General features: G+C 50.0%; 1 protein-coding gene across 15 annotated transcripts in view; it reads left to right on the forward strand.

Annotated features, from left to right (window-relative positions):
- FHL2 (four and a half LIM domains 2) overlaps positions 1-23,363 on the forward strand; it is a 110,336-nt gene that overhangs the window by 50,117 nt on the left and 36,856 nt on the right. Inside the window, exon 2 of one of the 15 annotated variants that reach the window (XM_067007015.1) lies at positions 19,407-19,513. The exons of 7 other annotated variants lie outside the window; for them this stretch is intronic. In XM_067007015.1, the coding sequence (XP_066863116.1) occupies positions 19,473-19,513 (41 nt within the window). In that variant the 5' untranslated portion in view covers positions 19,407-19,472. Of the gene's footprint in view, positions 1-10,796; positions 11,981-19,406; positions 19,514-21,869; positions 22,699-22,759; positions 23,021-23,363 lie in introns of those variants that run through there. 7 more of the 15 variants (XM_067007020.1, XM_059079548.2, XM_067007021.1 and 4 more) reach the window with 7 other exon arrangements.

Genomic DNA, 23,363 nt, shown 5'->3' on the forward strand with positions numbered 1-23,363 from the left:
CACCAGTCCTGGTCAAGCCATTCCTGATTGACTGGGTTAAGATTCCATTTCTGGAAGAGTCGAAACTGTAATGCAGTCTCAGTTTGGAGACGTGGGGCTTACGATGGGGGACTCCATTTGGGACCTGTTGTCTTGTTTTTAACACCACAGAAGAAAGAGGTGAAATTATATTCATGGTGTTTATATTTTTTGTTTTTTCTTACTGTACAAATATATGTTCACCACAGGAAGTACAAACCAGCAGAGAGAAGAAAATGGAAAATGATAGGCAGTCTTACTGCTCAAAGATAACTCTTAGCATTGCATTGTGTATCTTAACTATTTCTTGATTCTAAGAGGTCTTTGATTGTAACATCAACCGTTAATTTAATGCTAGCTTTAAAAGAGAGGGGAAAATTTCCCCCTATGCTGTACAGATTAAGATGAATCCCAAAACAATAAATTGGGGGGAAAATATAAATTGTAATTAAGGAAAAAAATATATATGATCAGGTTATTTGGTAATCTACTTTTTGTCCCATTTATAGTCAGTGTATTTTTACTTTGCATTCAAGCTCTAATTCTTTGAAAATTGGTTTTCAATTTTTTTTATATACTAAATTATGACATTTTTCATTTAGCCAGAATATTATTAAAATATCCATAATAGCTGGGTTAGTGGGATGTAAAAAAAATCATAAAATGCGATTTAGATAGGTAATTTTTATCAATATATAACTTGTTTCAAAGTATGATCTGCTGATTTCTACACTATTAATGCTACCTACCGAATAAGAGAAACAACTCAACCATCTATGACCTGGATCTTTATCCCCCCCTAAATTTTGTTTTATTGATTTTTTTCATTATCATTGATTTCATTTATCATTTATCACCTACATAATATATAAACACTGAAAAAATATACCAACATATACACAATTATTGTTTTTGAGGGATAAGATCAGTAGTAAGTTTATATTCTCGCCACATTTTAAATAGTTTGCTACGTTTTCTACACGGAGACTAATCATGAAAGTTTTTTATGGCAAAATTCCACGCAAATGTAAAGGATTCTAATTATTGCCGCCAATTATAAAAACTGTAAATAATCTATCAGAATGATTAGCCTCTTGAAACGGGAGGTAAAACTTACCGAATGGTTACTATGTCCAGGAACTATGTATGTATCGGCTCATCGAACGTACAACCAGCCTACACGTGGGTATTATTATCGTTGTTGTTATTATTATTATTCCTACGTTCAGATACGGAAGCAGGCTTAGAAAAGTGTTATCGGTGCAGAAGGTGCGACCCAGTGAAAGACACAGGGCCTGGGATCCAGCTGGTGTTAGGGGCACAAGAGCGCTCTGAAGGCCTGTAGGAATGTTCTAGGGATGGTGGCTGGTATTCCTGAGGAACGTTACCTGGAGCAGGAGGGTAGAGGCTGCATACGCTGCGGTGTGGAGGCTCAGGAAGTAAGGAATTCTGAAAGGGGGGCAGGTTGGCCTTCCAGGGGTAGGGCGGGGCCCTCAGGAAGCAGAGATGCTATGTGTGTGTGTGTGTGTGTGTGTGTGTGTGTGAGAGTGTGTGGTGTGGGGTATGGGGGAATGTGTGCTGTATGTGTGTACAGTGTGGTGTCTGTGTGTGTGGTGTGTGTCTGTGTGCCGGGGGAAGGGAAAGGGGGGTGGAGATGATAAATATTAAATGCCGTAAGCTTCTTTTTAAAAAAACTCTCCGATTTTGTTCAGAATCTCTTAATTTATTAGGAAACAACAACATTTGGCTCCCTTCAAATATAGTTCAAGAGACAAAAGAGCAGGTGAGAGAGGAATCCCCTTATTTCAAAACCCCAATTTGAATTACAGTGAATTATAGACCAGCTATTATGCCCTTCCAACCCCTAAATCAAGACAGGCGTCCAGAAGACTTTCAAATCAGTTAGGTGCCATGAAAAAATAATCATGTGTGTGCAACACAAAGAAAGCTCCGAGGTTGTGAAAGGGCGTGAGACAAACTCCTTTTAGGCACCTCTCTCTACCCCTGCACATGGAACATGCAAAGACACTATCAACAGGTGCAGATTTGTTGGCATCAAATGAAGCTGCATCAACAACCGTCCGAGTGAGGGAAGAAATATTTACAACCGCAACCCCACGTCTAAAATACTGTCAGATGGAAAAACTCTCAAGGCAGCAAAGAGGGCTGAGGGAATTCCGACTTGTAGAGTCGGAATTCATACCGGCAAGTTCGGCATCACTTGAATAATGAATGCAGCTTGGACAGAAGAGCGATCAGCCCTTCGGCCGCCGTTTCTGAGCAGCAGAAACCCCCCGCCGGGCGGGGGATGAGCTCTGGCAGGATCCTGGAGCCCGCTCTGAGCTGTTTCTCCTCTGGCAGGAGACACTTCTCTATCTCCTGGGAAGTTTCAGCAAACCTCAGCCAGCCTCAGGCAGGAGCAGCCGGGCAGCTCCAGAGGCCCACGTGAGCTCCACTGAACCTCAAGTCTCTCTTTAAATTTCGCTCTCATATTCCAACTTATGTTAGACTGGTCTGTGTTCTGCTCAAAACTCTCCAATGGCTTCCCAAGTCAAAATAAAGTCCAGTGGTACATAGCCTCCAGAGTCCTACAGGTTCCAGGCCCTGGAACCTGCCTTCATCTCCTTCCTTCTGCCCTCTCCACCTAGGATGCTCCCATCACACGGCCCTGCCCCAACTGTGCCACACACGGCCCTGCCCCAGGGCCTTTGCACCTGCTGGTGCGCTAGTTGGTCAGGCTCTCCCCCAGGAAACCACACGCCTCCCTCCCCCCCTTCAATCACACCACATGTGAGAGCCAGCCCCGAGGGTCCCATCTGAAATCACACCCTCTGCTGCTCCCTAGCTCCTTGCCCTGGTTTACTTCTCTTCAAATCACTTATCTCACACATGCACACCCACAAAGGGACCTGCAGGCGCTGAATGAGTATCTGTGAGAGACAAAGCCTCCAACAATCCACTTTCATAAATTTCATTTGAATTCTTAGAAGCTTTTCCAGTGTCATTCATATATCAATACCCTTACAAAGTATCCTTATCAGGGTCCAAGTCTCAGGCTTCCCTGTCCACAACTTGAACCTCATTTCAAAAACATCTGCTGCATTTGGAGTTTGTTCAGGGAGAAAAGTGGGAGCTGGGGGTGTCAGGCTGCCTGGGCTTTGTCCCCAGCTCTACCATTTACAGCAGGGCAAGACCTCAACCTCCCAGAATCTTGTCTTTAAAAAGGGGATAACAATAACAGTAACCTCTTAAATACGTGGGAGGATTCAACACGGCAAGAGCCGCAACAATAATAATAGCTACCTGTAATTGACAGGTATGGGGACAAACTGAAATCCAGAAAAGTATCTTAGACATAGTTACTATACTAGTTTCTTGTTGCTTTTGTAACAAATTACCCCAAACCTATTGTCTGAAAACAACACACATTTATTACCTTATAGTTCAGGAGGTCAGAAGTCTGCAGTGGGTCTCCGTGGGCTAAAACCAAGGTGAGGGCAAAGCTGTGTTCCTTCTGGCGGCTCCAGGAAGGAATCTGTTTCCTGGCCTTTTCCAGCTTCTAGAGGTGCCTGTGCTCCTTGGCTGGTGGGCCCTCCCCCACCTGCAAAGCCAGCACGGTCACGTCTTCAAATCTCTCCGGTTCTGACTCTCCTGCCTCCCCTTCCCACGTTACGGACCCTCGTGGTGACTTTGGACCACCTGGATAATCCAGGATCATCTCCCCGTATCAAGATCCTTAATCTAATCACACCTGCAAAGGCCCTTCACAAATTCTGGAGATGAGGACATGAACGGTGCTGGGAAGCTGTCATCCCGCCTACCAGTTACTAAGAGACAGAACTGGGGTTGGCTTCCGGCTGGTCTCTTGACGGCTGCGCTACAGTCGGACACGGAAAACCCTGGGAGTAACGAAGGCGGGGTGGAAACCTTGCATCTCAGATTCGGGTTTTTGTCTTCGACGTTGAACAAGATGACTCACCCCCTCTGCCCTGCTCACTGGCTGTGGGTGCCAGAGCAGCACGGCTGACTCTAAAAGTCACTTTATCTCATCGAGGCCAGTTTCAAATAATCAGTCTCACTTCAACCTCAAACATAGTATTGATTTTCAAGAAACCACAGACAGGGACTTCCCTGGTGGCACCGTGGTTAAGAATCCGCCTGCCGATGCAGAGGACACGGGTTCGAGCCCTGGTCTGGGAAGATCCCACATGCCGCGGAACAGCTAAGCCTGTGAGCCACAGCTACTGAGCCTGTGCTCTAGAGCCCGTGGGCCACAACTACAGAGCCTGTGGGCCACAACTGCTGAGCCCGTGTGCCACAACTGCTGAGCCCGTGTGCCACAACTATTGAGCCCATGTGCCACAACTACTGAGCCTGTGCTCTAGAGCCCACAGGCCACAACTACTGAGCCTGTGCACCTACAGCCCGTGCTCCGCAACAAGAGAAGCCACCACAATGAGAAGCCTGCGCACTGCAACGAAGAATAGCCCCCGCTCGCCGCAACTAGAGAAAGCCTGCACGCAGCAAGCAACAAAGACCCAACACAGCCAAAAATAAATAAATGTATTAAAACAAAAAAAAAGAAAGAAACCACAGACACTCCATAAAAGTCGGTTGCAGAGTGGTAATGAAAGCCCTGCTTGGAGGCAGGCCATGCCGCACCACCCACGGGGGTTGGGGTAGCGGGGGTGCCTGGACGCAGGATGCGGAGCAGCTGCCGAAGACCCAGAGCCGGGACACCCCCCACCCCCATAAGGGAGCAACCAGCAGGAGCCATGGCATTAACACCTGGACGGCACCTGGCGGGCTGGGGTGGGCCCTTTGAGAGGCAAAGAGGGTGCTTTTCATTAGTGCCCAGGTCAGCAGTGTAAACGGGCCGGGCTGGTGGCACTGCTGGGCAGGGGCCGGGCTCCGGGTCCCAGACCGCATTCACAGGCACCAAGACCCCAGATGGAACTGCCTTGTCAGAAACGTGATCATTCATAGGGGTTTTCCAACCCTGGAGGCTTCTTGCAGCCTCAGACATTTCTGTTCCTTTCACAAGGAAGATAAGAAGCCACAGGTCAAGTTTTGTACAAGGAACATCTGGGATATGACCCTTACGCTGGCCACTGTGTTAAAGTTAGGTGTCCTTTCTCCAACAGACAACTGACATTTGAGAGTTCTGAGGTTTCTTCTGTGACGCTTTCCTGGATCGGTTGCTTTTTCTTCTCTGTTGTCTCCCCACACATTTGTGAGGGAACCACACGTTCACAAGAAGTTCTCCTTTGCCTGACTCTCCCCCAAATACAAACTTTTCATACTGGGGGTCAACATCATGGGTCTCAGTGAGTCACAAAATCCATCTAGTGGATGGAGACCTGCACTTTTTTTTAAAATTTGAAATGTGTTTATATTGTAAAATCATTACCATGATAAGTTCAGTGCAGATACGTCACCTCTCAGTTACAAACTTTTTTGTATATGATGAGAACTTTTAAGATCTACTCTCTTAGCGACTTTCCATATATTGATAAGAGTATTGGGCTTCCCTGGTGGCGCAGTGGTTGAGAGTCCGCCTGCCGATGCGGGGGTCACGGGTTCGTGCCCCGGTCCGGGAAGATCCCACGTGCCGCGGAGCGGCTGGGCCCGTGAGCCGTGGCCGCTGAGCCTGCGCGTCCGGAGTCTGTGCTCCGCAACGGGAGAGGCCACAGCAGTGAGAGGCCCGCATACCAAACAAACAAACAAAAAGAGTATTGCTAACTGCGGTCACCATGCTCTATATTACGTCGCCACGGAAACTGGAAGTTTGTACATTTTGATCACCTTCACCATATCATGTTTTGAAGAATAAAATGAAAAAGACTAGAAAACGGAAAGGATAGTATAAAAAAGAACAGAAAGCATAGTAAGGATAAGAATTATTTCATGATGACCACTCCCAGCACTGCAAGTGGGGCTGGGGGAAGCCGTGGGGATGTAAAAATGTACTTCCTAGTCTGCGTTGCTGTCAAAGACTTGGAAGCACTGCTGTCGACATGTGCGGGTTCCCTTTCTCCTGGGTCCTCTTGACGCCTATGAGCCCCCCTCAGATCCTCTTCTCTCTCTGCAGATGGCTTTGCCCTCCTTAAGGCAGGAGCCCATGAAATGCTTTCCTACTTGATCAGCTCTACAAATGTTGAGTCTTCGTGGAAAAAGGAAAAGGGAAACAAAAGGCCAAAACACAACCTGTGCCATTCATCCAAGAGGGAGACAGCCGCGTCAGCAGAGCTCTGGGGGAAAGGCTAGACCGCCCCACCCCGACCCCCGCCGCAGCATCTCCCCTGCAGCGCCACTCGCGCCTGGCCGTGGAGGTGCACGAGTGCCTGTTCTGCTCTAATTCACCTCCCTGCTGGGGCCCGAAATAAGTAACAACACCGCAGCCCGAGGGCCCAGCCCCTTCCGCATTGTTTCATGGTCTCTGCAGCCCTGCAGCCTCTTCCTGTAATTTCGCCGCCGAGGGGCTGGGGGCTGCCCACTGGTTGCCACATCAAAGGCTGCCTTTGGCGACTGCTGGCCAGGGGAAGGGAGAAGAGGGGCCCCCGTGTAGAGCAGAAGGGAGCAGGACGTCTTGGCGGGAGAGAGAAAGCAAACTGCGAAGGTTATTTTAATAGACGTGCCGTTTCCATTCTTGGCCATGTGTTTTTCATTCTGATTTTGGTTACTTTTGACTTGAATTATGGAGCTCTGTCTCTTGGTTCAGGCAACTGAGATGCAATTGCTTTTCGATCTCAAAAATGAATGCTGACTTTTGCTGGGGTTGGGGGCGGGTGTTGGGGATTGCGGGAAGTGGCTGAGACAGAGAGCGTATCACCTTTCAGAAGGCAGGGAATTTCTCTTTTCCCTCTTCCTCAGGGGACTAGAGAGCGTATGTTTCCAAGAGCCCAGGGGACTTTGACAAATGCAGCTGGTAAAACACTGCATGCACGTGGAAGAGATCGATGCTGCGGCCCCTCTGCGCAGAGGAGGCAGCTTCTTTCGCTGGAGGAGCAGCAGGATGTAGAGATAAACAGCCCTCCCGCTGCAGAGACACATGGTGGACTTATCCCGGGGCTCCAGCAAGCACTTCCTCACCTCTTCTCTAAGGTGCAGATAATTGTATTTGTCAAGGGTCGTTGTCATGAAATACGCTTTTGAAATCTTCACCTGGCTTCTGAATGATTGAAAGTTGAGCTACAATTTCCAGTCTTCAGTGAGCTGGGCCGTGGCCTGTGTTGGAGCCCTGTCACTCCCTTGACCCCTCCTAGCATCTGGGTGTCAGGAACTACCTAGTTCTGGGGAAAAATACAGAAGCATCCTCACTTCTCTGGGGGCAGAGATCAGAGATGGGGAGGGAAGCGGGGCCCCCGGGACACCACTGCCTGAGTCAGGCCCGTCTGAGCTGCAGGAAAAGGCAAGAAACAAGAGACAGAGAAAATCAACACTCTGATACCGAAGTCCTCACCATGGTTCCCTAGCCATTTTAGGGACACGGTGTCTACCGAGTGGAAAAATCAGAATGAAAAAGTCACACTGCAGAGATTTTGGTATCTTGACCAATGCAACCCACAGTATAACTGATCCAGACAACTGTTTTCTCAACCAATCAATCAATCAATCATCAAATAAAGAGGACACAAAAATCACCCCCAAAGACATAATTTGGTGGCTGTATTAAACTGCAGGCCGTGTTCAATGTCACTGAGACTTCTTTCATCTGGGACATTTCGTTGTCAGAGATAAGTCACCATCTGTTTGGACCAAAAAAATATTGGCAGAACATTTATTTTAATAGTCTTGATGTAGTTCAGTGGCTGGTGGTTCAGTCTGTAGCTTCATGTCTAATCTAGACCTTTAATCCTGTGATGAAAAAGTAAATCAAACCACGAGGAAACTGTAAATCAAAAAAAAAAGAAAAAATAGTCTGTCCGTGTCTGTGACCCACTGTTCCATCACAGTTCTGCTTCTTCAGTGGCTTTGTCTTCTCTGAGGAGCAGCAACTATCCGTCTACTGGCCCTGGCCATTCCCGCACGTGTCCACACATGACATTGATCTCCACGTCCACGTCCATCTTGCCCCCGGTTTGGGAAAGCCAGGAATTATTATAGTTGGTTATTCTTACCAATGACACCATTTTAAAATCCCAAACCAAAAAAGCAAACAAGTCACAAACACAAGCAAAACAACACGTCCTTAAACCAGAACAGGTTCTTCTCACTGTGACTCTTCCTTTCCGACCTTCATCGTGGCCTAGATCGCTGCTGAGCGAGCCCCATGCTGGGCGACCCGCTCGTGTGCAGCTGGCCACTCGCTCTTTCCTGGGCAAGTCCTCCGGGCTGACCCTCAGCTCAGCCACAGGCAGGACCCCAGGGGAGGCAAAGATGCAGTACTGAACATGCTCTAAGTATGAAAATAGCGTGGTGAGGAACTAGAAATGTCGTTCCTATTAAATCAAAGAAACCAATCTGGAAAACCAGATCTGAGAGGGCTGAGTCCCCACGGCAGGACTGTTGTCTGCAAGGCTGGCACAGGGCCGAGCCCTCTGCAGGGGAGATGCGTTGACCTCACGGCAGACATCAAGGTCATGCCAAGGGATGCCCGCGTCTTGCTGCTTAGAACGCGTTTGCTTTCTGACCTCAGGCACTGGGCTTTCCGTGGAGCAGTTGTGGACCCTCCAACCCAACAGCCAGCATCCTGTGACCAGCGCTCCTTCCCCGGGGTCACCCTGGCCTGTGACCCTGAGCAGAGCAGGACCCCGTGACAGAGCCACAGGCCACTTGGGCCTAATCAGGACTGTGACCACAGGGCCCCACGTGGAGCAGGCCACCCTTCCAGCCCCTGACAGGGGGTGACACCGGGAAACCGGGCCCTGCTGGCGTGGGCTTTGGCACCTCCCCAACACAGAAGGGCTTTACTGACCAGATGTGTGGTGGTACCAGCAGACGTGATTTGGAAGAGCGACAGAACCAGTATTTCTAAATATTACAGAATAACCAGTAAGTAGGAGATCCACTTAAAGTTCAAGACAGACCAAATGGCTTTTAGTGGAAAAGAATATGAAAAGTGTATTGATGTGGTTTCAGAGTCCACGTTGAATGTAATCTTCTTTTTTTTTTTTTTGCGGTACGCGGGCCTCTCACTGTCGTGGCCTCTCCCGCTGCGGAGCACAGGCTCCGGACGCGCAGGCTCGGCGGCCACGGCCCACGGGCCCAGCCGCTCCGCGGCACGTGGGATCCTCCCGGACCGGGGCACGAACCCGCATCCCCCGCATCGGCAGGCGGACTCCCAACCACTGTGCCACCAGGGGAGCCCGAAGTCAGCCTTTTTGTTCTCTGCAGAGAGATCCTTGGGTGGGATCTACCCGCATTAGGGAGGGCAATCTGCTGTACTCTACAGATTCACATGCTAATCACACCCCAAAACACCCTCACAAAAGTCCCCAGAATAATGTTTAACCAAATATGTGGGTATCCCAAGGCCCTGCCAACTTGACACACAAAATTCATAATTAGAGACCCTCAGGTTGGGCTAAGTGCTTTTCTCGTGTTCCCATCACTTTCTACACTTGCACTTTTCCGTAATTTTTTTTAACCATCTTTGTTTATAAGTGTACAGTTCAGTAGTGTTAAGTATATTCACTGTTGTGCTACAGATCTCCAGAACATTTTCTTCTTGCAAAACTGAGACTCTATACTCGTTGAACAGCAACTCCCTGCTCCCTTGTCTTCTCAGCCCCCAGCACCCACCCTTCTACTTTCTGTCTCTATACATTTGACTCCTCTAGGTCCCTCATATAAATGGAATCATGCAACATTTGTCCTTTGGGGACTGGCTTATTTCACTCAGCATAATGTCCTTAAGGTTCATCCGTGTTGGATCCTGTGATGAACAGGATTCCCTTCCTTTTTAAGACTGAATAATCTTCTGCCATTTATATCCACCATATTTTGTTTATCTACTCCTCCACTAATGAATACTTGGGCTGCTGCCATCTCTTGGCTGTTGTGAATTACTTTGCTATAAACATGCAAGTGCAAATGTTTCCTTTGTGACTCTGCTTTCACCTCTTATGAATATATACCCAGGGGTGGGATACACTTTCTATATCTTAACCCTGACCGATGGTATTGGGATTTCGTCTCTGCCAAGCTGGCAACCTCCCTTCCGGTCGCGCTAGACTTTAAGCTCTGGGAGCAATGGCCCGAGCTTTATTCATCTCAGTGGCTTGGTGAGGATGACTCACTCAGCAAACAGCAAGTTCCTGCCTGATAACTTCCTCTTGCACATCCTTTTCAAGCCAATTGCTCTCAGAAGGATGTCATCTGAGCTTTTAATATCAAAATAGTGCCAAGTTCCAGGCACAACTGTTTCATTTCAAAGATTAGAATTCTGGGTAAGTAGGGAAAAAAGATTCTAACTCAAGCCAGGAATAACAGACAAGGGCTAGTAAGTTGTGTTCCAAATGAATTATTGAGAAAGAAATGTTACACATGACACTGAGTTTTCTTTAAAAACTTGCTCTAAATGTGACAGCATTGATATTGGATAATACTCTTTCTAGAGTGATAATTTGTGTTTATTTTTAAAAGTTACCCATTTAAACTTTACCTCAAAGGTAATACCAGGAAATTATGCTAATGTCCTTTAATTTTGTCTACAGTTTAAGATATATTGGGTGTCAGACTGCCTTAATTTTAGGATCAGTTTTATTGACTGAAGTGAATGAGTTTAAATATCTAAAGTGATGATATTAATGTGCATGTTTGTACCCCTAGAGGCCCATTTGGAATTCTTTTATGTTGGTTCACATTACTTCTCCCCCCCAAGCCTGCCCTGCCCTTTACATTTCATGAGGATTTAATAAACAAGCCATGGGTTCAGGGCCAAAATGGTGAATGTTTTGTAAATGATGAAATGGAACTTGGAAATATTAAAATAAAATCCTTCTATGTACTGGTCCCGTGACATCTTACCTGAGGTTGGTTTAATATGCAGCGTGTCAGGGCTTCCCTGGTGGCGCAGTGATTGGGAATCCGCCTGCCAGTGCAGGGGACACGGGTTTGATCCCTGGTCCGGGAAGATCCCACATGCCACAGGGCAGTTGAGCCCGTGCGCCACAACGACTAAGCCTGCACCCGAGAGCCCGCGCACCACAACTACTGAGCCCGCGTGCCACAACTACTGAAGCCCATGCGCCTAGAGCCCGTGCTCCGCAACAAGAGAAGCCACCGCAATGAGACGCCCACGCACCGCAACAAAGAGTAGCCCCTGCTCGCTGCAACTAGAGAAAGCCCGCGCGCAGCCACAAAGACCCAACGTAGCCAAAAATAAATAAATAAACAAACACGCAGCATGTCGCTTCCTGAGATACCCAAGCGTATCCATCACCTAAATTTTCTAAATACTCACCTCCTGCCTTCAGCTTTGTAGCGCTGTTAACTTTTGTCTGAAAGGATCGCTCGTTTCACTGCTCCTCACCTAAGCCTCTCAGCATTTCTTTCCACCTGTGTGGATGCCAGCATCGCAGAAACACAAGCCGATACAAGAAGATGGGCATCCCACACTCCGCCCTCGGGCTCCTGGTGCCCAGAAGGCATCCTGGTCTTAGGAAGACCATCCAAAGTGCTGGTTTCAGACACCAGCGTCAACTCGCGGGGGAATGCATGACATCTCCCAGAGATGAGCAGTGAGAACAGACTTCAAAAGGCCTTGTCCTCATGCATCTGCCAGCAGGTCGCTTACTGCCGTTCAGAGCAGCATCTGCTGAGGGCTGGCCTGCCAGGGATGTCCAGTTAAAGTGGCCGTGGCCCTGCCATGGAGTCACGCAGACTAACATTCAGCTTAACCCTCTCCTCTCCATTTGTCGAGAGCGGCCCTGGACTCTCCAGATGCCAAGAGGAGAAAATCACCCACCCTGCAGATATTTGGGGTTATTTCCCTTCCTGGGGCAGATGCCTGCTTACAGTGAGTACCGTGGAAGGGGGTAGACAGGCCAGGGTGCTAGAAGGTGAAGGATTCGCCATAAAGCTGCCCTGGGTCTCCTTCCAGCTGACAAGCTGCTTCCATGGGAGGACAAAGCCCTCCTGCTCTCCTGTTCTTGCTGGTCCGGCCTCCCAGCCCCCAAATCACAGACTCTGCTTTCAGCTTCGCCGGGGGGTGGGGGTGGGGGTGGTAGTCCGGGGTCCAAGCCCTACCTCCCAGCCTGGTAACCACCAGCCTCCTGGTGTTCCTCTCCCCCTGGAATGTCCCTTCCCCTGGGTTAACCTGGCCTCGGGCCCCGTGGCACGAACCAGGCAGGAGTTGGCTTGTCCTCCTGGCAGAGCTGCTGGGGAGGCTCCGCGAGGCTCGCTGAGTAACCCGCTCCGGGGAGGCTCCGCGAGGCTCGCTGAGTAACCCGCTCCAGGGACGAGCGCAGCCCGGGCTCCTCCAGGCGGCTCCAGACTCCAGGGGAGGCCAGAACAGACCTGAGATGCCGCAGGGTGGATTTTTAAGTCCCCTCTCTGCCTCCTCTTTCTGAGACAAAGAGCCTTGATAGGCGTTAAACGATAATATCAAATAATTTACTAGGGTTCTGAGCAGGCCTCTGTAAGAGCGGACCAAGGGCCATCAAACCTGCTTAGCCCCCCACACAGCTGCACTAGCCACTCCGTCCAACAGAGATGTAAAGCTCACCAGGAACGTGCGGCTGATCCAGACTGCCAGGTCTCAGCCCCTTCCCCCGCCCTCGGCCGCCATCTTGCTGGGCTTAGTGTCCTGGCCTCGCTTGGGATGGCTGGAGCTGAGTGTGAAGCTAAGGGGTAGGGAGATTTGGGGGTAATAACTTCAGCTTCTTCCCCGGAAACCACCCCAAGTGCCAGGCATCACTGGTGAACGGTGGCCTTATTTGCCAGCGTCAATTAAGCAGCCAAAGCAGCCACCCCCAGCTTCCCCAGCGGAAGCTCTCTGTCACCTGTTCTCACCACCTTCCCTCCTTCCTTCCCTCACTTCCATCTCTGTCTTTCCTGCCAACACCATCCCTCCGTGCAGCCTTCCCAGGAGGCCCCTGTGGCCCCTTCACTATGTCCCAAGGCCTTTCCTGCCACCATCTCCAGCTGTTTTCTGGCCCCACCGGGAGGGACCCCCCTCACCCCGTGACGGCAGCTGCCGCGGGCTCCCACCCGTGCTCTGCTCTCCCCGCCCCACCGGGGGTGCAGAGCCCACCTCACACCGCCTCACCTCCTGGGGTTTCAGGGGGAAAGGGGAAGCCAGGAATCTGCACAGACGGAGTCTGAATCTCAAGCCGAATCCGGCCTCTGTATCCTGACACCGAATTAATTTTTGGAGATAGAGTTTTGGGTGAAGTAGTAAAAAATAGCTTTATTGCTTTGCCAGGCAAAAGGGGCCACAGCGGGCTAATGCCCTCAACACTGTGTGTCCCACCCTGGAGGGGGTCGTGAAGAGTTTCATAGTCATGGTTCAAAGAGGGCGTGGTCAGCTCGTGGACACTCTTCTGATTGGCTGGTGGTGAGGTCATCGGGAGTCGGCATCATCAACCTTCCCAACCCGTCTGGGGTCTCCGTGCTTGTGAGCAGCAGACAGTTAACTTCTCCCACCTGGAGGGGGTTTCAGTGTCTGCAAAACAGCTCAAAGATATTGTTGCCTGTGTATCCCTTGAGGGGCACCAGGACCCTGCCCCAAGGCTGCGCTATTGTTTCCTGACTGCTCCTCCCTGGTCTCTGCAACCCCTCCCTTCCCTGATTAGCATCTGTTTGAACCTGATCTTTGGAACTCAGGGAAGGTCCAGGAGGCTGAATGAAGCCCATTTCCTGTAATCAAGAAATGGGGGGCGGGCACAGAAAGGCTTTCGCGCCCAGGAGCCCCACAGGGCCCTGCTCCAAATCCACACCCACCTCACCTTTCTCTGCAAAACTTTCTGCCACCTCAGCAGTCAAACATACACACACACACACACACACACACACACACACACACACATTTGTTGTAACGGTGGTGATGAATCAGGACGTCAAGCTGACATCCGTCGACCCACCTGATCGGCTCTGCTCCAGCAAAGAGACGTGTGTCCTCTGCGCGTCCTGTGCCTGTGAGCACGAGGGATCTGTCCGAAGTCAGCCACTCCCCCTGCAGCCCCGGCTGCCTGTGGAGGGTGTCAGTCTAGTAAGCACAGGCTGTCACTCTGCCAGTGAACGGGGGCAGGTCCCAGGTCCCAGTCAGGAAGGGCTCTCAGACCACCTGCCGGGCCCCCACGCTCGCCTCTGGCCAGGTGTGGCTGGCCACGGTCTAGGGAAGTACCAGTTTATCACTCTGGTCCACCTTTGGGAATGTTTATACCTCAGTAAGATGAGCCGCACAGCAGGCCCGTGAACCGGAGACCAGGTGCCGAGGCAAGGAATACGGCTTTATTCGGAAAGCCGGCAGAGATGGCAGACTGGTGTCTCCGATAAACCATCTTATCGGCGTCTGGATGCCAGTTTCTTTTACAGAATCAGAGAGGGGGAGGCGGTGAGGAAGTCAAGTAAAAGGGCCGCCAGTCTTGCAAAACACCTCCTGGAATGACCAGCCTCGGGGAGGGGATGTGTTAATGTCTTCTTTTCTGCAGCCTTTCCCAGGAGGGCAGGGTTCCCTGAGGCAGGCCATTATGTATGATTATAATAACAAAAGCAACGAAAAGCGAAGGTTAAAGTCAATGAAACGCATCCAACGTGGAGTCCCATTTAACTCCTGCCTGTTACAAGTGAATGAAGAAAATACAGCGGTTTTCTTTCTGAGTGATTCCGCCTGAAAACAGCCTGCTGGATGGAGGTGAACAGGACCTGTCTGGGCTGCTGTGTGTCCCTGGCCTGTTCGTCAAAGGCGCTCCTCCAGGGCTGGGGCCCCTCTTCAAAGCTCCCGCAGAGTCCTGGTTGGTAAATAGGCCACCGATTTCAAGAAGACGCTCCCACAGATGGCCTGCAACCCAGGCTCGTACAGTTATGGAGGAGGGAACCTGGCTGATTTCTGTGGGAGGGAGAATTTGTTTTGTATGTTCCCATTTGTACAGATGGAGTTTGCTGAAAGCGTTTACCAGGAAATCAAAATGCCCCAAGTGTTATGTAAAGACACGAATAAGGCCAGTACGGGGTGTGGGCAGGAGTAGGTCAGGAGGGACCGCCCTTGGTCCCTGGGGAAGAGCAGGTGTACTGTCCCCAGAGCGGCCGCGCTGACCCCTGTAGCCTCCTTTTCAGCGTCCGTACCTGCAGATGCCACACCCCTGGGCTTCCTCCAGCTAATGCAGGAAGCGTGATCCTCGGGTGGCCATCTGGAAGCGCAGGCCCTCGCGCTTTGCTTCATTCAGGTTGCCTGCAGGTTGCATCTCCGCGCACAGCCCCGACAACTGAGCTGCCCAAAGGGACCACGGGCCTGATCTGTTTGCTGCAAAGAGGCCCCTGTGAGCCTGTGTATGGCGGGCCCTTTATTATTTGGGGCATTTTCAGGAGACCTGATGTGAATTCAGCAAATAGTGAAATATAGAAACAAATGTCCCAATCCTGGCCCACCAGAAGCTCACACTCTCTCCTCTGTTGTTATAAACGAACGAAAGACGAGGCAGCGTGGAATGATGAAAATGAGGCTACTGATGGCACCCCACGCAGCCTCCCTAGGCCAGATACTTTATCTGGGTTATACGGGGTACACTGGAGTTTGCGGGGAGAGGAGGTGCAGCAGGTCACAGGACGAAAGGCATCTTCCTCCCAGGCTGCAGGGGGACCTGTGCGCGGGGCCTCGAGACCTGCTCGCCAAAGGTCTCAGTTCCCATGCTCCTGACCCGGTAACTTTCCAAATGCGCTCTTAGAAAAAGGAAACCTCTCCAGCGTTTCCTTCAGCTGATTTTAGCAAGTCCTGGGGACTCAAGGGACCAATATCGATGTAGGGAAATAGACAGGCCACAAAAAATGGTGGGAGAGAGAGCTGAGTCCACAGAAGGTTAACAAGGTTGAGGAGCCCGGTTATGGTGAGGCCACCTGCCATGTAAAAAGAGAATTGCAAACTGCTGAAAAGAAGGGGGAAGAAAGAAAAGAGGGAAGGAAGAAGGAACGGAAGGGAGGGGGGGAGGGGGGAAGGGGAAAGCACCTGAATGCCAGGACAGCTGGATGAATGTTTTGGACATCTGGCGGTTAACTTGCCCCTGGTCCATCCCTGCAGGAGGCGCGTGAATCATCTGGTGCAGTTATAGAGTAATTGCTCAGCATCTGACTGTGCAGAAGTTTCCAGAAAATATTTTTGCAGTGAGGATGGCCCAGAATTTTAAAAGATGTTTTGAGGGACAAAGAGTACTGCCAGGAGAGGCTGAAGGTCAGACGTTTTAGAACATCTTTTCCTGGTTTTTGAACAGTCCACTGTTGCAATGATGTAGGAAGAAGCTTGGCCATTCCAGAAAGCTCTGCCATGCCTCTAGGGTCCAGTGTCAAAACACTTTCTGAAATAGGTGGAAGGCAGTCCTTAACTTGTTTTTTAGAGGAAAGTAAATCAATTTAAAAGACAGTTCTTCATCACATGCAAATCCACACCATGGTGAAGAACCATCCACGGGAGACATTCCAGAAATCTTTCAAGTATTGATTAGCCATAACAGTGAGTTGAATCAAAACGAGATACTTAACCCTGTAAGGTAGGAAGAGAGGTGGTGCATCCTTTGTCTCACAGGTCAGGTGAGGTTGAGGGTGTCTGTTACCTGTGGCCACGCTGCTCCATCAGAGGTCCTGGCACCCACGCTCCTCCTGGTTAGACCGCCAGGTTTTCTGTTAATGACCCTGATTTAGGGGGAGACAGTACAGAAGGACTTTGGTGACCAGGAGAAGAGATGCTGGGGTTTTAAAGTTACAGTGTTGACTCATAAAGTTACTTCACAAAGAGTAACTGCGATTTCAGTGTGGTGTCAAATCAACACTCTGAGAAATAAGTGAGGCATGAAAAGCTCCCTTATCAAGGATGCCAGGAAGGACCGTCAGAGGACCCACACCTGGTTCCTTTAAAACAGGATTTTGCCAGGTTTGCACAGACCTGGGACATTTACGTGTCCTTTAAATGGATTTTGGACAGGGGGAAAAAAACACAAAAAACTGCTGGCGAGCAGAGAAGTGAACTGACTGCTACAGAAAAGGACTGGAATCAGAGACCAAACGATCCCAAAGAAAAAGCAAGAGGCAGAGTTTTTCTGGGCCCACAGTAGAAGGAGTTTCATCCGAAACAGCACAGCGTTTCCTCATCTGAAACAGATCCAAAGGGGCTGCGGTGGGAACGGCTGCCTTTCATTGGACGTTAAGCCACCGGGCAGAACCGTTCCTACTGACTTAGCAAAGGCACCCTACAAACTTGTGTCAGATGCTCAAATATGCAGGAACCAACGATGGCAAAGTCCGGCATCCCGGAGCTGCTTGTGGATTTGAGTCCAAGTCAGATGTGTTTGGAGGTTTTACACACGACCGTTTGCACCCAGTAAGTCAAAGTTTATGGAAAGGAGCACGAAGAAACGGGACGTAGGGCTTCCCTGGTGGCGCAGTGGTTGAGAGTCCGCCTGTCGATGCAGGGGACGCGGGTTCGAGCCCCGGTCCGGGAGGATCCCACGTGCCGCGGAGCGGCTGGGCCCGTGAGCCGTGGCCACTGCGCCTGCGCGTCCGGAGCGGCTGGGCCCGTGAGCCGTGGCCGCTGCGCCTGCGCGTCCGGAGCCTGTGCTCCGCAACGGGAGAGGCCGCAGCGGTGAGAGGCCCGCGTACCACACACACAAAAAAAGAAACGGGACGTGGAAACTCTGCATCTTGAGGAGGAACCAAGCATCTTCCCTCCAAACCAGAGCGTGAGGGGCAGGGTTTGTCTTTTGTGAGGGCTGAGCTTTTCCTGAACGTCTACCAGGCACAGGAACACCACTTGGGTCCTTCCCGAGAGAGCCGTCGAGCCACTGTACGGAGAACAAGTTCTTTCCGTTTGCTCCGTGAGCACCACACAGCGCCTCCTGCGCTTTCAGGAAAAGGGAGCCGCAGGTGTCCTGAGCCCCCTCCCCTCCCCTCCAGGGAGCCCCGCCAGCCTTGTGATCTGAGACATTCACTCCCTCTCCAATCACGAGGCAATTACGGATGATTACCTCTGAATCAGGGTCAGATCATCCACCGGCTTCCTGCCCAGGGTTGGAGTGGGTGGAACGAACTGCCTGTGAGAAATGCTCTCTGCAATCAATGGGAGAAAAGTGCTCTGAAGACCTGTGCTGAGACGGCGGGTTAAGGTAACCAAGCGTCTCCTCCTGGCGGCGGTGAGGCCCCGGTACCCGTGGGTACCTGCCACGGGGGTCCTCAGCGGGCCCGCGCTCCGGGCAGCTGGCCCTCCTCTCAGGGCCGTGGAGAACGAGTTCCGTTTCAGCGTCTGTATCACTAAGAGGCGCCTGGAACTTCTTGCCCTGTAAGGCTGCTACCTCGTGCCTCCCTCACAACAAGTGTCCGACAGCCTCAGTGATACGTGCAGTTGGATCTGAGTCCCTGGGCCTGCTCTGTGATTAGCCTACCCCCACTCCCGCCCCCGCAGAAGGTTCTGGTAAATTACTGAGTCCAGAGAGGGAGTGTCTGGCGGGTATCTCACCTCAAAGCACTATCAGTCATCAGCATTGCCTGGAGCGCTTTGTTCAAACACAGAGCCGGCCTGAGAACCTTTTCTTCTGCCACGTTTCCGGTGACCCTAATGCTTCTGGTTCCAGGTCACTTGGAGAAACACCGGCCCACCCCACAAAGCTCTCCCTTCTTTCCTGTTCTCCCTGAACCTCTCCCTGAAAGCCCCAGCAAGAGGGGAAGGAGCCGTGAGGGCCGTGCTGGCTGGTGCAGGAAGTTCAGGAGAATTGAAATAAACTAGACGGCCGGGGATAACCCATCAATATTGCCACTGGAACCCTCTCCCAGGAAATATAATTTCTTAGTTTTTTTTTCCTTCTGTGAACTAGACTTGTATCTATAGCAGAGAATTTTTCCCTCAAAAAGACCATCTTTTAATCTTTAGAATAGGATCTAAACTGTCATCCTTCCCGATGAGAATTGTGTTTCCTGCTTTTTCTTTGTTGAGGTATAATTGATTTACAACATTATATTACTTTCTGACGTGCAGCATGATTTGAGACTTGTATATATTGTGAAATGATGAGCACAGGAAGTTTAGTCAACGTCCATCACCTCAAATGTTTTCTTGTAAACAGAACTTTTAAGATCTGCTCTGTGACAATATTCAAGTATACCACACAGTATCGTTAACTAGTCACCACGGCGTACATTAGATCCCCAGGACTTATTTATCTTATAACTGAAAAAAATGTTTGTACTGTTTAACCACCTTCACGTTTCCTTCTTATTCAGATTCATCTCTCCTTTACCCACAGAATAAAAGCGAATACTTACTGAGGGCCTACTAGGTACCAAGTGTATACTAGTGGTAAGCGGTGTATATGCAGCGTGTCAAAGGATCTTCCCAACAATTTTGCAAACGGTATGTCATTGGCCCATTTTACATATGAGCAAACTGAGGCTTAGGGAGGTTTTGTGGTTGCCCAGGGCCACAGAGCTAGTCACAGGTGGGACAAGGATTCAAATCTGGGCCTGATTCCAGAGATCAGCTATATTGCTGCAGATAGTTATATTTTCTATAGTATTCCATCCGCTATACTATGAAATAATCAATTACAAAATGAGAGACGTCACGTATTAAACAATTCTTCTGTGACCCAACCATTCATTCAAGTTCTGTATTTAATAAGCACATACTATGTGCCATGCCCTATAGTTAGGTCCTGAGAATACAGTTGACCTTCTATATCAGTGGGTTCTGCATCTGAAAATTCAACCAACCTCAGATGGAAAATATTAAAAAAAAAAAAAAAAAAAATTCCAGAAAGTTCCCCAAAGTGAAACTCGAACTTGCCAGACTGGCAGTTAGTTACATAGCATTTACAACTGTTTACATAGTTTATATATTACAAGTAATCTAGAGATGATTTAAAGTATACAGGAGGTAATATGCAAATACAACTCCATTTTATGTAAGGGACTTGAACATCCTTGGATTTTGGTATCCTCAGGGGTCCTGGAACCAATACACCTCAGATACAAAGAGACAACTGTACAATGATGTGTACGATAGAACTTTACACAATATATTTTCCCAGAACGTCTAGTGAACTATTTTTTTAGTAGTTTGTCCTTTGGTTAAAATTGTTCAGAAAAGTACATATGTTATTAAGCTCAGAATGCATTCCGCCTTCCTCTATTTGTTTGCTAGCAAACCACTTTTGACTTTCTAAAAACTCAGTTTAACAAACTGGTTTCCTATTTTTCTTAAAGAAGGAGCATGTGTTGCTTTAACTTTTAAAATATTTTTATTTTTGAAGGGACAATAGATTCGTATAGCTCAAAATTTCAAAAAAGACAAAGGATTTACAGTAAAAATCAGTCTTCCTTGTACTCCTGACCCCCAGCCACCCAGAGGCAACCACTATTATATGTATATATTGTCATCCCCCTTCCTTTCCTTATTAACACAAATGGTGGGTTACTATTGCCAAATTAATAAATATACTTACCTCGTTCTTTTTGACAGCTGCATATAGAAATAATTCTAAAATGTACCATGTGATATTTAATTAGGCCCAGTTGATGAACCTATAACATGGCCCAATATTGTGCTATTACAAATAATTCTACGATGACTACTCTTGTATGTATATGAATTTACACTTGAGCAAGTCTACCTGTAAGTTAATTTCCTTTAAGGGGAAATGCTGGGTTAAGGGCAAACGATATGTGCATTTGTAATTAAAATTCTTTTCACTACTGAATATTTCAAGCATTCAGTAAAGAAAGAGACCAGTATCATGAACTTCTACCACCTTTCAACGATTACCATTGATCTATGGCTGATACTATTTCATATATATATATATATATATATATACTTCAGCCCAGATTATTTTGAAACAACCCCAGACATAATGTTTTTTCATTGGTAAACATTTTGGTATTATTTCTGAAAAGTAAGGGTTTTAAAAATATGTGTGTGTATAGTTTCATTATCATACCTAAAATAAATTAATTTATTAATGTCACCATTTGTTAGTGTTACATTTCCCAAGATTGACTCATGAAAACTTATTTTTCCAATAGTTTGTTCTTTGATTCAGAATCTAAGTAAGATCCATCCATTCACTGCAGTTGGTTAAGTTTTTTTTAATCTATTGGTTTCCTCCTCCATCTCTCTCCTTTCTTTTTGTTTTTCGTTTTTTTTTCCTGAGTGATATTACTGTAGAAACTGAGTGAATTTGCTTCCAGAGTCTCGATTTTGCTGATTACATCCCCATAGGGTCATTTAATATGTTCCGCTATCCTTTAGGTCAAAGGAAACATACAAAATTAAACTGTAGAATTTCTTAAAATAAGAAAACACAACATATCAGAGTCTGTGTGGCATAACTAAAGTAGTTATTAGAAGAAAACTTATAGAACCAAATAACTATCAATTTAAAAATTAAATGAATTAAACATTCAACTCAGAAAGCTAAAAGAAAAAGTAAAATAAAATCAAGTAAGCCAAAAGAGAGCGAAAAGAAGATAATTGAAGAAATTAATGTTTCATTATTTTTTCAACTCGTTTTTACAGACTGAAACTTTAGGCTCATTATTTGAGAACTAGGAGATCATTTTGTAATTTGCAACTAAATAGACAACATACCTAGGTAAACTGTCAGAGGGAAAGGCTTTTTTCTACACAGTTTGCCCTGGATTTCAGTATAGGGCCTGCTCTGACTGTCGGTGGGAAATCAGGTCCGGAGCCCACACTTCCGTTCTTGGTGAGAAGCTGCAGGGTTCAGGCAGGAAGCAGGCGAGGCAGAGTTCTGGGGGCTCAGCTCTGGGGCCAGTCTCAGCCCCTAGTGGCCCTGGAGTAACTGACGGGACTGGGGGCATCTCCTCTTCTGTGAGATAACAGGGCTTGGCCTTGACAGACTCCAGGTCAGATGGCGGCTGGCATAACTGCTGCTCAGCAGGCCTTGAGCAAACCTCTCTGAGCTGAAATTGCTTCGCCATAAAACGGGGGTATTATGAACCCTTAACTTTGAAGGGGCGAGAATCCAATGAGATGCCCGGTAGAGCTAGATCTCAGTAGGTGGTAGCGAATAGGATGGCGCTCAGGTTCTGTGATTCCGTGGTGGAGGTCCATGGGGAGTCGCCACAACACCACGGGCACAGAGCATCAAAGAGGGGAACGCCATCAGACAGCGTCCCTCCTCTGAGGCCCACTGATGCTGAACGCGATCCGCCCGCCCACGGTGCTTTGGCCCACCTGGCGCCCCGGCTGCACGCGGAGGATGTTTCCCGCCGCCGTGAGCTCTCCGCCCCTAACCGCCCCCAGGCCGGGCTCGGGGCCTGGGCTCTGGTGTGGGAGGCGCTTTCTCCTCCTCTGCTAGGTCTTCCTGGCCCGGAGGGGGCCACAGAACGTCCGGGCAGCCCTCGGCCTGCAGTGTGGGCGACTGGTCCTTCCCCTCCCCTCCCCAGCGGGACAAAGACCCGGCCTTCCCCGTTCTAACGGCCACCGGCAGGCTCACTGGGTGGCAGAGGGGCCGCGGGGAGACGTCCCCCTCCGCAACCCCCGTCCTCGGCGCGCCTCCCGCTCCTCCGGACCCGGTAAGTGGCCGCCCCTCCGCCGCGCGCCCCCGCCCCTCCGCGGCCGGGCCGCCGCGCGCTCGGGACCCGGCGGCAGCCCGGGGCCGGCGCCCGCGACGCCGCAGGACGGAGGAAACGCCCGCGGCAAACAAAGGGCCGGGGTCCTCAGCGCCGCCCCGGAGCCCAGGGCGCTCGCCCGCCCGCCAGCGCCGCCCGCGCCGCCCAGCGAGCGTCTCCTTATTTGGTCAAATGACACGCGGGGTTCTCCGGGCGGGGCGCGCCTCTCCCCGGGCCCAGCCGCCCGGACCTCCGCTGCCGTCCGCCGTCCGCGACACGCCGCGCGGTGAGTGCGCTCCAGCCGGGCCAGGGCCAGGGCCAGGGCGCCGGGGGGCAGGGGCGCCGGGGGCGGAGGGGGACCCCGGGGCAGGGGAACCGGGGGCGGTGGGGACATCTGGGGAGGGGGTGCTGGGCAGTGGGGGGACATGGGGACAGGGGACCTGGGCCACCCCGGGGGGACCGTGGGTGGGAGGGACCCCGCCCCATCCCGCAGGGAGAGACCCCGCCCCATCCCGGAGGGAGGAAGGCAGTCGTCCTCCTGGAGAGGAGGGTCACCAAGCCAGTGGTCCCAGAGGGCTGGGCGCCCAGGCTTTTCCCTGCGGTCGGAAGGAGTGGAGCTTGCCGGTGGC

Source organism: Kogia breviceps, chromosome 11, assembly GCF_026419965.1.
Source record: "Kogia breviceps isolate mKogBre1 chromosome 11, mKogBre1 haplotype 1, whole genome shotgun sequence".
In the NCBI taxonomy this organism is placed as follows: domain Eukaryota; kingdom Metazoa; phylum Chordata; class Mammalia; order Artiodactyla; family Physeteridae; genus Kogia; species Kogia breviceps.